A 13,790-nucleotide genomic window follows, 5' to 3' on the forward strand; every position below is an offset into this window, starting at 1 on the left:
TCCTGGCTTTTGGGTCCAGGGAGGGAACCGTTGAATTATCCGTTGGGATGTGCGATACTCTTTAGACAAAGTCTTTTAGTGAGTTTTGAATGTGTTACCTTTTTTTTATTTTAATTTGATGTACTATGATTATTATTACTATTAAAGGTCCCTTGGCATGCTACTTTATGGATGCTTTTATATAGGTGTTAGTGGGCCCAGAAAATCCAGAAATTCAGCCTTGGTGCAGAATTTCAGCCAGTCCCACAATGAGCTTTCCACAAACGTGCCGTTTCGTAGAGGTGTGTCAAGATCGAGGGTGGGGTTGTGGCCCTGAGCAGCTTGCAGCTACGGTACCATGCGCTAGTGTTTACCGTGGATGTATCGCAATGGCTCTGATTAATAATATCATCCGAACACTCCGGGTGTTCCGGCGGGACTCCTGGAGCTCTATATCTAAATAATATATGCATATAGATATCTATATAATATAATATAATATATATTATCACGGCCAAAAGCGTAGTGTGCCACCGTATGATATTATGAATCTCAAACGACTGCGTTAGGTTCTCCGCCGCCTCTGGTTCTTCCACTTCCACGTCAATCTGAAGTACAGACTGAGTGGCGACACGGAGGAGAACGGGATTGTTGCCGCTTGCAGACTCCCGGTACTTCCACAACTCATAGTGGGGGTTATCTCGGCTCCACCGCCGACATGGAGGAGAAAGTGTTTCTTGACCGCGATTTTAGCCCGGGATTGTCTCCCGCCGGAGCCCTGCTGCTGGAACACCACCGCCCCGGAGCAACACCACCGCGGGGCACCACCGCTGCGGGGCTCCACCGCCGCCGCCCTGCAGCGTGGCTCAAGCGGGGGGGTAATCCCGGGCAACAATCCCTTTCTCCTCCATGTTGCGCTTCCATCTGGACTTCAGGGAGTCAAAGCCAAAGTTCCTTTCCCCCCCAATTCCTTCTCAACAATGGCTGAGATAACCCTACTACAAGTCTTATTGTGGAAGTACCAGAGACGTCAGAGAACCCTACAAAGTCTAGTCTTTTCATCAAATGTGAGCTTTACCTTAGCTTACGTTGCGTGTTATTCACCATTACACCAACAGCAGAATGGTTCTCCAAATAACGGTTCTCCAAATAACAACACTTGCGTTACAGTGTGTATATATTCACACACACATGTGGCGTTGCACGGTCGTAGCTCATTGTCTCATTGGTTGGCCAAATGTTCTGGGCAGGCAAGGCAGAGAAATGGGAGGTAACTTGGCCCCTTATGACGACATATTTGAAAATTGGAGCGTCTGAGCTTTTATTTTTCAGAGGCGGAGCAGGATACCTAGTGCTCGTTTTACACCTAACGTCATTTCTAGCCACTGGGGGACCATAGGCAGGCTAGGGGAACTCATATTAATGTTACAAAACCTCATAAAGTGAAATTGACATGCCATGGGACCTTTTATATTATTAATGAACCTGATTGTCTGTTTGTTTTGGAAGAATTTCCTAATGCTGGAGGAATTGCCCAAGTGCAGCGATTTGGTCTCCCAGGCAAAGAATGCCTCTGTAATCATCGAGGACCTCGTCTGCTACTGGGACAAGGTCAGCAAATCGTCTTGTTCCCTGGTGTTGTTCTGGAGAGAAGGGTTAAAGGGGCTGTGGGTAAGATTCCAGTCTGTAAAGAGAGCGAGGGAGCAGAAAAGGGCACGCTTTTGAAACCAAACTGCCAAAACATCCCATCACTCGAGTCTCTACGTTTCGCCATCTTCTCAAAGTTGAAACATTTTTGTGCAGTTTTGCATTTCAAACTTATTTGATGGACTGGCAAGATTGGTTCCACGATCCAGCAGGGAACAGACACCCTGATTGGTCAGAAATTAGCAAGGAGCGTTCCAAATAAAAATGGTGTCAGAAAGAGGCAAGCGTCTAATACATTTTGAGAATCAGTTTGTAACATGTTTACTCAGAATGAATAGACTTTTGACTGTTTGCGACGATTGCCATGAAAGTATTGTCAGGGTTCCAAGGGGTCCTGGAAAACCTTGATTTTAAAAGGAATCTTTCCAATCATGGAAAACATGGAAAAGGTCAAAATTCATCAAATCTCTGGAAAAGGCAAGAACTTGCATGGAAATTGGCAAGTTCCACCACACATTTAATGTTCATCAGTCATAATCACAACCTAAACCTAAAAGCGCCCGGTTCATCTGTTTGTGTGTGGCCGCAATGATGGCAAGGGGTGGCTTCTTTCTAGCTTTTGGCAGTTTACAAATTTCAACTTCATCCATTTTGCACTTGCATTAAAGAATGCTGCCTCATAATGTTATCAACCGTTCATTTTAACATCAGTGTATTTAAAATGATAGACTTTGGGTGGATTGGTGTATTACTGTGGTACAGTATTGGATTTAGTCATGATAGTTCCAGCATTGTGTCTTCAAACCTTCAACCCCTCTCCTCCACTTGTTCCCTCCCTCTTTCTTTACTATCTCCTCTGACTGTTTGTTTATTAGTCTATCATGCTACTTATTTGTTGAGGAATGACTGCTACTAAGAGTTTGGTTGATGAAACATGAACCTCTGATAGTCAGACCGGTTATGGAAAATGTCCTGGATAGTTTGTAATGTTTTTCGAAAACTAAAATGTAACTAATATATTAATATATAGTGTTCTCCTATCCCAACACACCCTCACAAAACCCTGGCTCCAGTATTTATTACTCAGTACTTATTACTCATTTATTACTTATTCCTCAAAGAGCGTAATTATCCAGTTATGCTTATTTACTCGTCCGTATTCTAAGACATCTGGTTGTTTGGTGCATTGACAAAATGAACATCAAATGTTATAAGGGATCTTTTGCGCATTGTGCCCCGGGAGTGAATCCAATCACTAAATTATGAAATAAAGGTGCTGACAGGTGCGTGTGCATCTGTGTGTTAACTCCCCTGTGCAGAACCGAGACCCACCCTCCCTCCAGAACGTCTCATTGAGTCTTGGGTCGAGGCAGCTGGTGGCGGTGATTGGACCTGTGGGCGCCGGAAAGGTCAGGGCTCATCCATCCATTCAGCCATTTGTGGAATTTCTGAAATTCTGTATTTGTCCTTTTATCCTTAAGAATTTATGAATTCAATTTCTAATTAGGTGCTGCATGCAGCGCTGCACTATTGTTCTTCTGAGGCTTTCTTATTCTTACCAATAGTTTGTCACTCAACCACTCGTTCATTCCTTTAGCGAGAGATTTCATTGAAATGTCATACTGTTCAGCCTTCACTGGATTCGACTGCTCGTTTGTTTTTTAAATATTCTACTTTTAAAATGTCAAACTTTTTAATGGAAGTCAATGGTCTTTGACTTCAACTACTTCTGTTTCATATTTATTTTTATTAAAGTGTATACAAAAGTAGCAAAGGCACTTACATGGTATGTTGGCATCAGCATTAAACATGTTTGCATACAGCTTTAACAGTTTTACAGAGATAAAACCAAATAGACTATACAGTGTTTGATACTTTAGTATAGTCTATATATAACAATCAACCTGACATAACAAATGAAATACATAAACAATAATAAAAGAGAGAAAAAAAGAAAAGAAAAAAGAAATAATAAGATGGAGTGTGTGAGTGAGGGGGGGGGGTTCGTTGCAAAGAAGTCCATAAACTAGGGGTGCAACGGATCATCATTGATCCGTGATCCGTTCGGATCATCTATTTCGGTTCGGCACACGCATGATCCGCGGATTGATTTATGAAAAAAAAAATTGCGCATGTTCAGTCCACACACAGCCGTAACCATTCCTGCTAGTTCCAGGGACAGAGCTACTTAACACGCTCTGGGTAAAAGTCCGCAACAGTTCCCTTTTCAATAAGCAAACAGTCCTATGGCTCGTTGTGATTTATTGTCCTCAGCGTACAACATGAAGAACAGTGGGCATGGAAAATAAAAGTAGGCTAGACTTCGGTGACTACTGTAACGATAACTGCTGCCTCCAGTGCTACGTCTGTTTCCATACTCGCGCTGCCACACAAACCTGTCGCCTAGGTTACCACACAGACGTAACACGTAGCTGACATAGCTATTGCCAACATAAAGAAAAACACATCGAGCATGGCCACGCATTTACAGCGACATCACCCCGGTGTTTCACTGACAGGAGTGAAACCGAAAGCGGCTCAACAACCGCTCATCACCGCGGCATTTAAGCAGCCCCTTCTTCCACAATCAGACCGGGCTAAAGCAATCACAAACGCTATTTTTTTATTTTTTTTGCTGATCCGAAAAATGATCCGATCCGTGACTCTTGATCCGAGGAACGATCCGAACCGTGAGTTTTTTTATCCGTTGCACCCCTACCATAAACGGTTGCCACTTGTTGAAGAATTTGCTCACATTCCCCCTTCTTGAATATCTAATTTTCTCGACTTTCAAAAAGGACATAGCCTCTTTAATCCATTGTGTACTGGAGGGAGCCATTGTAGATTTCCCGTTCAGAAGGAGGTGGCGTTTAGCAATTAGTCAAGTAAAAGCTATTATTTAGCGAAAGAACAAAAAATTCCTCCCCTATAAAGATCCCCAAAACATTTCAGTCCCCTGTCATGCCATAAGGAGAAAGTGGGATCAGTAAATGGGGGTTTAAACACAGGGTTTATTAACAATGGGGTTAAAGCTGTGGGGGCAGTCCAATATCTTGAGCGTGTCGTTAACCACCGGGTTGCAGGTAAGGCCGGAGGGGTTGGTTGCCACCGGGCCGGTCAGTAAAGCGTAGAGAGAGACTGGGGAGCATGACCGTGCTTCCAACTGGTACCAAGGTACATCAGTTGACTTAGACCAGAGTATAATTCTAGTTATGTTCACGGCCCATTAGTAGAATTGAAAATTTGGCAAAGAGAGACCGCCATAGAATTTACAGTTTTGTAATACTTTTTGTCTAACTCTAGGTATTTTGCCATTCCACATGCCATTGATCGAATCTACCGTTTAAAAAAAACTTTTGGGCAAAAATATAGGTAAGCATTGAAAAAGAAATATACATTTTGGGAGGACACTCATTTTGACTGTATTTATTCTCCCAATCAAAGAGAGAGGGAGGGAACCCCATCTTTGAAAGTCTGTCTTAATCTGGGCTAAAAGGGCTAATACATTTTCAGAGTAAAGAGATGTGAAGGACCTGGCTATGCTAACCCCAAGGTACCTAAATCCCGAAGGACTCAATTTAAAAGGAATGTCTGACTGGGAGAGCTGCATAGCTGGTTTATTGACTGGATAACATTCACTCTAGGCGACATTAACTTAATACCCTGAAAACCGGCCGAATCTATGCAGAAAAGAAACAATAGAAGGGCAGGCTCCTACTGGATCTGTGACATATAGTAACAGGTCGTCTGCGTATAAGGATAATTTCAACTCTGTGTGAGACCTGGTGATGCCATTAAAAGTAAGAGAGGTCTTCAGACTGATAGACAAGGGCTCTATTGCAAGTCCAAACAGGAGAGGGGATAGAGGACAGCCCTGTCTGCAACCTCTATTTAGCAAAAAGTAGCCGGAATGGGCGTTATTAGTGGTAATACTAGCACAGGGAAGCGTATAGAGAAGGCGTAACCATGACATAAAGCTTTCACCGAATCCGAACTTGGCTAAAACCGATCACGATATCGCAATCACCACTTCAGGAGTGGCCCTTGTTTCCTTAGAGTAAATTATGTTTAACAAAGTGCGAACATTATAATAGAGCTGGCGCCCCTTTATAAAACCTGTCTGTTCCTTAGAAATGATTGTCGGAAGGACCTTTTCGAGTCTGCGGGCCAAGGCCTTAGCAAGAATCTTTGTATCGACGTTCATTAAAGAAATTGGCCTATAGGAGGTACATAAATCTGCATCTTTGTCCTTTTTTAAAAGAACACTAAAAGAGGCCTGTCTCAATGTCGGAGGGAGTGAGCCATGTGACAGAGATTCAAGATAGACAGAGTGGAGTAATGGAGTAAGTTTGGCCTGAAAAGCTTTGAAAAATTCGACCGGAAACCCGTCAAGTCGCGGGGCTTTATTATTTTGCATACTTTGTAAGGCTGAGTTTAATTCTTGAATGGTCAGAGCAGAGTCTAATTGACCAACCATTTCTGGGTTTATGGAAGGAAACTGAAGTTCGTCTAAAAACCTGTGCATTTCAGTCGGATCTGATGAGAATTCAGACCTGTACAGGGATTCATAAAAAGATGAAAAACAGAGTTAATAACAACTGGGTCCTCCTGCAGCGCTCCCGATCCGTCTTTAATGCAAGGTATTAAAAGCGATGCAGCTTGGCGGCGCAATTGGTGAGCTAGTAACCTACCAGACCTGTCGCCGTGTTCGTAGTATCTGGAACGAGAATGAAGCAACAGGCGCTCAGCCTCGGTAGTTGTGATGAGATCTAGTTCAGTTTGTAAGACCACGCGCCTCCTTGAAAGATCGTCAGAAGGGGAGGTTGCGAGTTGCCGGTCTACTGATTCTAAAGATGACAGCTTCTGAATATTTAACATCCTTAATTCCCTTATGTGTGCAGAGTATGAAATTATCCGACCTCGCAAATACGCTTTTAAGGACTCCCATAGTATCGCATTGGAGATAGGTTCCGAATCAGATTGGTTAAAGGTCCCATGACATGAAAATCTCACTTTATGAGGTTTTCTAACATAAATATGAGTTCCCCTAGCCTGCCTATGGTCCCCCAGTGGCTAAAACTTGCGTTTGGTGTAAAACGAGCACTAGCTGTTCTGCTCGCCTTTGAAAAAACGGAGGCTCAAGTGCGCTGATTTGGAATGTCTAGGGCCCGACCGATTATCGGCCGCACCGATAATTCGGGCCGATATTTAACATTTTGGGGATATCGGTATCGGCCATACTTTCCATAAATTCCCACCGATAAGTTCATATAATTTTCACAACCAATTTTGCAGCCGTTTCGTTCTGAACGCGCCCTCCGCTCTTGCCACTAGGAATTCATGAGTCTTGCCAAGTTGCCCCGCCCGTCACAGCATCTGATTTGTTTGGCACACGGAATACAACCAATCAACACGCAAGGCTGCAAGCGGGGCGGGGTGCCTTCACGCTCCCTGTGACTCGTGAGCGGTTTCTAGACGGCCAAGTGGTGCTAAGGACGGTGCTGCGAATACAACTTAAAGCAGAGAAAACACATTTCCTTCGAGGTAAGCATATACGAAGCAATATCCCCTGCAATATGTCACAAACACACCAACGTTGCAGAAGCACGGCACCACAAGGTGTTTATTAATTTGTGAAACCGATCCATTTGATCTGTGTAATAACGACACAAACCTTAGCTCACGCAAGGACAGAATGACAGCGAATACTCCTCACTGAAAAGGTTGTCCATAGAGCAGTCTCAACATGGTGTATAGTCCTACTACAGTTATTGTTAAAACCCCACATGGAAACGTGAACGTGTCTGTAGTTCTACACGAAAGGTGGACTGAAAGCCATGGTCAATGAAGACCAAATAAAACGTGTTTGTGTTTGTTCCCGAGACGAACCATTTAGAGCCTGCTAGCTACTTGATAGCCTGTTAGCTACTTTATAGCCTGCCTGAGTAAGAGCCAGCATAGAGGGTCGAGTATCTGCAGCCAGAGCCTTATATACATTCCCATCTACGGCTCTGGTGAGAGCCTTGTTCCCTAACAAGTTACCCAGCACGGTAGAACCAACGGTGATTGGTCGCAATGTCCCTCAAATTAAGTTAAATAGAATTACGTTTTGGCCAGTCGCTGCGTTTCAAACTGGTGTAACATCTTGTTACGGGTAGACAGACAGGCTAGCAGTAGCTAGCAGCAAGTAGCTACAGAGATACGACAGCATCTCTGGTAGCCAATTTTGGCTTGCGCTAACTAACTTGGTGTTAGGTAAACAACTTCATGAACACTACGCTACGCGACTCAGGCCCAAAAGGCACATTGTACGTTCAGTCTATTAGTTTCTTTATTGTGCGTTCCCAGGCCCTTTGACCATTTAATCACGCCTGGTGTGATCTCAAAGTGCTGGCATTTGATGTGCGCTAGGTACAATGATCCAAATACTTCTTTGTAATTCGCATTTATTTGTGACGTGAAAACATTATACCTAAATGCTTTCGTTTCACCTCGCCACCCAGAGGCAGACAAGCAGCCCAGCACAGCCACTAGACGTAAAATAAACTCTTGAATCAGGAGGTGGTTTTACGTGCTGTAGTTTGCATTTTTTTTACTTTAAGTAAACTACTAGTGCCGTATATTTACAGAAATATACAGGCTTATCTATATGATTTTGACTATTTTTATATAGAGACATACTATAAATTATTTACAATTTATATGTACAATTATTTTTGTTTGTTTTTTTACAATGTCTGAAAATAGATTTAGTTTGTATCAAATATTTATTTTCTAAATATGTCTATTAGATTGCAACTGCTTATGCTACCCAATTTAACTTGTGTCACATTATTTTCCTCCAATGCAGATGGATGTGCCAACAGGAAAGACACGAGCCAAAAGTGCAGTGTGGGACTACTACAGCCAGTCAGGTGGTGTAGGTAAAGCAGTTTGCAATGCATGCAAAGTCTCGGTCAGCACTGGCGCTACAGTGGCTAAAACGGCCAATACATCTAATCTATGGTCCCATCTCAGAAGTCACCAGAAAGAATTATATGAAGCGGCAAAGAAGGAGCAGCGCGAAATGGAATCTCAGAAAGCACCATCACACCAGCCTACAGTGGCAGACCTGTTTCAGCGACAAAAACAGTGGGCCAATTCAGATGAGAAGTCTAAGCAAATAGATAAACTTATTGCAGAAATGATAATTACTGACAACCAGCCATTTTCCGTTGTCTCTGATGTTGGTTTTCAGCGCCTTGTGGCTGCTCTTAATCCAAGATATGCACTTAAAAGCGAGAAGTTTTACCGCACTGAAAAGATACCTGCTAGGGATGCAAACAATTAATCGATTATCGATTAATTGTCGATAAGAGATTACTCGATTAAAATAAATTACTTGCAATTAATCGCATTTTAACCCGTAATTCCCCAACCGTCCACGTGAGGGCGCACTTGACGCCAGACGTACTTGACGCACACGCGGGAACACAAGCGGGAACACAAGTAAAGCAGTGCCGTGTTCCAATACCCGTACTTCCATGAGTATACTTAAAGGAAGTATACTATCCGCACTGGCTACTACGTTAATTTTTCAGATGTGAGTGCTGTTCCAAATCGAGTACTCCGTGGTGCACTAACCGGAAATTACGATCACGACTGCCGCCGTGGCTCCTCCCCCGCAATAAACATCCCGCTTTGAACGGTGAACTATTTACGCCTAGTAGCTATAAAAAGCTATAAAAACTATAAAAACTACAAAATGACTCTATTAATGCAGGCTATGTGGAAAATGCGCCGACTTTGGCTCAGCCTGGCTCCGCCTCTTCTGCAACGTAGCTAAGAAGGCTGCCGTTGAGTACGGGGAGTGTCCTTCGATCCACACTTCACGATTAGCCCGTTTTGAGTACGGCATCCGGGTCCTTGAAGTATACTTCTTTTCGCCGGATCTGAATTGGAGTACTGTGTACTCAAATTTTGGCTAGTAAGTACGGACAGTACGGGTATTGGAACACGGCAGGACAAGACAAACGAAAAGCGGGACACTGACACGATGAAGAGGGCAAAACGGAGTGCAGTATGGAGCCACTTTAAGTTGGTTAATGACGACAAAGACGCCAAATGCACAATATGTGGAAGTATTTTAAAGTACAACAACTAAACGACTTCGTTGAATTACCACCTAAATGTGTCACATTCAGAAGGAAATTCAGCTTCTCAGAAGAATTGCCGCTTATCAATTAATCGATCATCGATCGATAAGATGAAACAACTATCGATTAATGAATTACTCGATAATTTGCATCCCTAATACCTGCAATCCATGCAAAGGTTGTGCAAAAGATAAAAACCCTTATCCAACCAGAGAATGCTGGGTTCCCATTGGCGTTTACCACAGACTGCTGGTCTGGAACAACAGAGTCCCTAATGAGCCTGACATGCCACTTCATTACCAATGAGTGGGAGAGGAAGCAAGTTGTTTTGAACACGACGGTCATGGAAGGATCCCATACAGGGCAGTACATCAAGGATAAATTCCTTGAAATGATTGAGGAATGGCACATTGACAAAGAGCGCATAGCCCTTGTCCTTCGTGACAGTGGTGCCAATATGATGAAAGGCATGAGGCTTGCTGAAGTGCCAGACCTCAGCTGCACTGCTCACCAGTTGCAGCTTGTTGTAAATGATGGCCTGTCCTGTCAGAGAGCAGTGATTGACACAATTGCTACAGTGAAGCATTGTGTCACACATTTTCATCATTCTGTCCTGGCCAAGGACCGTTTGAAAACATTTCAGCAAGAACTTGGCCTTCCAGTCCACCAGTTCATACAAGCAGTTCCAATCAGGTGGAACTCAACACTGCACATGCTGCAGAGAGCACTGGAGCAGAAAAGAGCATTAACTCTCTACTCTGGGGAGTATGGGGGGTTTGCTGCTCCAAGTGCTCACCAGTGGGACCTGGTTATCTAATCTTGTGGAGACCCTGATTCCCATTGAGGAGGTCACGCTGAAGGTGAGCAGCAGCAGTTCCTCTGCGTCCTCAATCATTCCATGTGTCAGTGTGTTGAAGATGCTGCTGGAGGATGAAGGACCCAGAACAACCGGGATTAAAACTCTTCGGCAAGGTATGAAGGAAAGCCTCATCAAGAGGTTTGCAAAGCTTGAAGAAACCAAGCATGTTGTTCTGGCCTGTCTGCTAGATCCACGTTACAAGAATAATGCCTTTTCCTCTGACCACACAATAGAGAAGGCGAAGCAGTGGCTCAAGGATGAAGTAGAGAGTGCCTCGGCGGAGGCACATGATGAAGAAACAGCACAGGAGGTTGATGTGGCGCAAGAGGCCGAAGCAGAAGAATACACTGCAGAACAACAGGCCCGAAAAAAACAGAGGAGAAATGAGGCACCATCTGGCAGCCGGATAGATGCCATCTTCAGCTCTTTGCTAGGACCACATGCGGGAGAGGCATCGGCCTCAGATGCTGGGCTTGATGAGGAGGTGAGGTTGTATCTCATGGAGCCAATCATTGACCGCCGAAAGGGGGATCCACTCCAGTGGTGGAAGCAGAATGAACAACGATTTAAGCTTCTGGCTAAACAAGCCAGGAAGTTTCTGTGCGCACCGCCCTCATCGGTTCCCAGTGAGAGAGTCTTCAGTGAGATCTCTCTGATCTACTCGAAGAACAGGAGAAGCCTCACTGGGCAACATGCCGAGCAGCTGTGCTTCCTGCACTATAATGTTCTTTTACTTAATTGGCAATATTAGGCTTGGGCATTAAACCAGCCTAAAGTAGTTCTACAGTGATGTTTTACTCATTTCTCATAGCATTTTTTATTGATGATTATTTATTTGATTTATTTATTTTTTCCCAGTTTTATTCTATGTTAAGTTATTCTAAGTTAAGTTCGGCTTTATTTTACAAATGCTGCTGGCAGCTCCCTGTACTTAAAATGTTTACTATTAAAAACACTTAATGGAAGTTCGAGTCAGTGTGTGCCATTTTTAATTTATTTGAGAATTTTTTTCTTCTATTTATCGGTTGCACATATCGGTTATCGGCCTCCCATTTTCATAAATATCGGTATCGGTATCGGCTCTGAAAAAACCATATCGGTCGGGCGTCATAAAGCATCTAAGCTCCTCCCCTTACTCTGCCTGGCCCCTTACAACTTCTCGCCCAGAGACGTTGGCCCGCCCATGAGACTCGACCGTGCGAGCGCCACATGTGTGTGTGTGAATACACACACTGTAACGCAAGTGTTTCTTGTCGGTTCTTTGACGTGTCTCGTATTTCCACAACGAGACTGTTGTGGGGGTTATCTGAGCCATGGTTGAGAAGGAATTGGGGGAAAGGAACTTTGGCTTTGACTCGCTGAAGTACATGAACTGCGACATGCCGCCGGTTGCCGCGAGGCACCATCGCCTGGCAGCGGGCAGCCGGCAGCGTGCGGTTCAGTCGACTTAAGGTTGATGTGAAAGTGGAAGAACCAGAGACGTCGCAGAACCCGACAAAGTTGTTTGTGATTCATAATATCGTCTGGAGGCGCACACAGCTTTTGGCCGTGATAATATGTATTATATGATATAGATATCAATGTATTATATGATATTATTTAGATATAGAGCTCCAGGACTGTAACGCAAGTGTTGTACACTTCCTTGTTATTTGGATAACCGTTCTGCTTTTGGTGTTATGGCGTATAACACGTCGGACTCTCGTCTCTGGTATTTCTACAACGAGACTCGTATTGGGGGTTATCTCAGCCAAGGTTGAGAATGAATTGGGGGGAAGGAACTTTGGCTTTGACTCCCTCAAGAACATGAACCACAACAAGGAGGAGAAAGGGATCGTTGCCGGGCAGCGCTTAGGCACCTCCGCCTCCGGCGGTGGTCCCTCAGCGGGGCTCAAGCGGGAGACATTCGCCGCCAACAATCCCTTTCTCCTCCATGTCGTGGTTCATGTTCTTGAGGGAGTCAAAGCCAAAGTTCCTTCCCCCCAATTCATTCTCAACCTTGGCTGAGATAACCCCCAATACAAGTCTCGTTGTAGAAATACCAGAGACGAGAGTCCGACGTGTTATGCGCCATAACAACAAAAGCAGAATAATACATAGATATCTATATCATATAATATATATTATCACGGCCAAAAGCTGTGTGCGCCTCCAGACGATATTATGAATCACAAGTGACGTCTCTGGTTCTTCCACTTTCACATCAACCTGAAGTCGACTGAACCGCACGCTGCCGGCTGCCCGCTGCCGGGCGATGGTGCCTCGCGGCAACCGGCGGCATGTCGCGGTTCATGTACTTCAGCGAGTCAAAGCCAAAGTTCCTTTCCCCCATTTCCTTCTCAACCATGGCTCAGATAACCCCCACAACAGTCTCGTTGTGGAAATACAAGACACGTCAAAGAACCGACAAGAAACACTTGCGTTACAGTGTCTACTTCACAATGATGTGGACATTGAAGAACCAGGAACGTCGGAGAACCCAACGCGGTCGTTTGAGATTCATAATATCGGCTCACACAGCTTTTGGCCGTGATAATATATATTATATGATATAGATATCTGTGTAGGCTATATGTTAATATTTAGATATAGAGCTCCAGGGCTCCCGTGTGTTCTAGAATATTTACAGAACACGGCTAAAGGCTGTGTGCGCCTCGCCATTGCGATACATCCACTGTAAACAGAGCGCATGGTACCGTGGCTGCAAGCTGCTCAGGGCCACAACCCCACCCTCCTCCTAGACCCGCCTCGCTCCTCCTCATTTGCATTATAGCTAGAGACACCAAAACAGCGCATTTGGGGGAAGCTCAATGTGCGACTGGCTCGGCGTGGCTGTAACTCTGCACCACGGCTGAATTTCGGGTACGTCTTTGAATACTGTGTTAGTTGCCCACTAATACATATATTAAAGAATACATAAAATAGCATGTCATGGGACCTTTAAGAGCAATATAATCATCTATTGCGCTTGCAATGAATTTATGAAATTTGTCATACGATAGAAGTGAGGTATTGAATCGCCACTGGGTGGGATAGTGAGGTCCGGAGGAGATTTGAACGTCTATGGACACCGGTGAATGATCTGAAACAATGATTGGGTGATACGAGGCATTTGTCACCTTTGGCATAAGTTTAGCGTCTACAAAGAAATAATCTATTCGAGAGAAGGT

General features: G+C 44.2%; 1 protein-coding gene across 1 annotated transcript in view; it reads left to right on the forward strand.

Moving 5' to 3' along the window:
• Nucleotides 1–13,790, forward strand: part of LOC130380844 (ATP-binding cassette sub-family C member 4-like) — a 56,953-nt gene that overhangs the window by 26,571 nt on the left and 16,592 nt on the right. The window contains exons 9-10 of the mRNA XM_056588208.1: nucleotides 1,489–1,590; nucleotides 2,946–3,035. Of these exons, the coding sequence (XP_056444183.1) occupies nucleotides 1,489–1,590; nucleotides 2,946–3,035 (192 nt within the window). The remainder of the gene's footprint in view (nucleotides 1–1,488; nucleotides 1,591–2,945; nucleotides 3,036–13,790) is intronic.

This window comes from Gadus chalcogrammus, chromosome 4 (genome assembly GCF_026213295.1).
Source record: "Gadus chalcogrammus isolate NIFS_2021 chromosome 4, NIFS_Gcha_1.0, whole genome shotgun sequence".
Lineage (NCBI taxonomy): Eukaryota > Metazoa > Chordata > Actinopteri > Gadiformes > Gadidae > Gadus > Gadus chalcogrammus.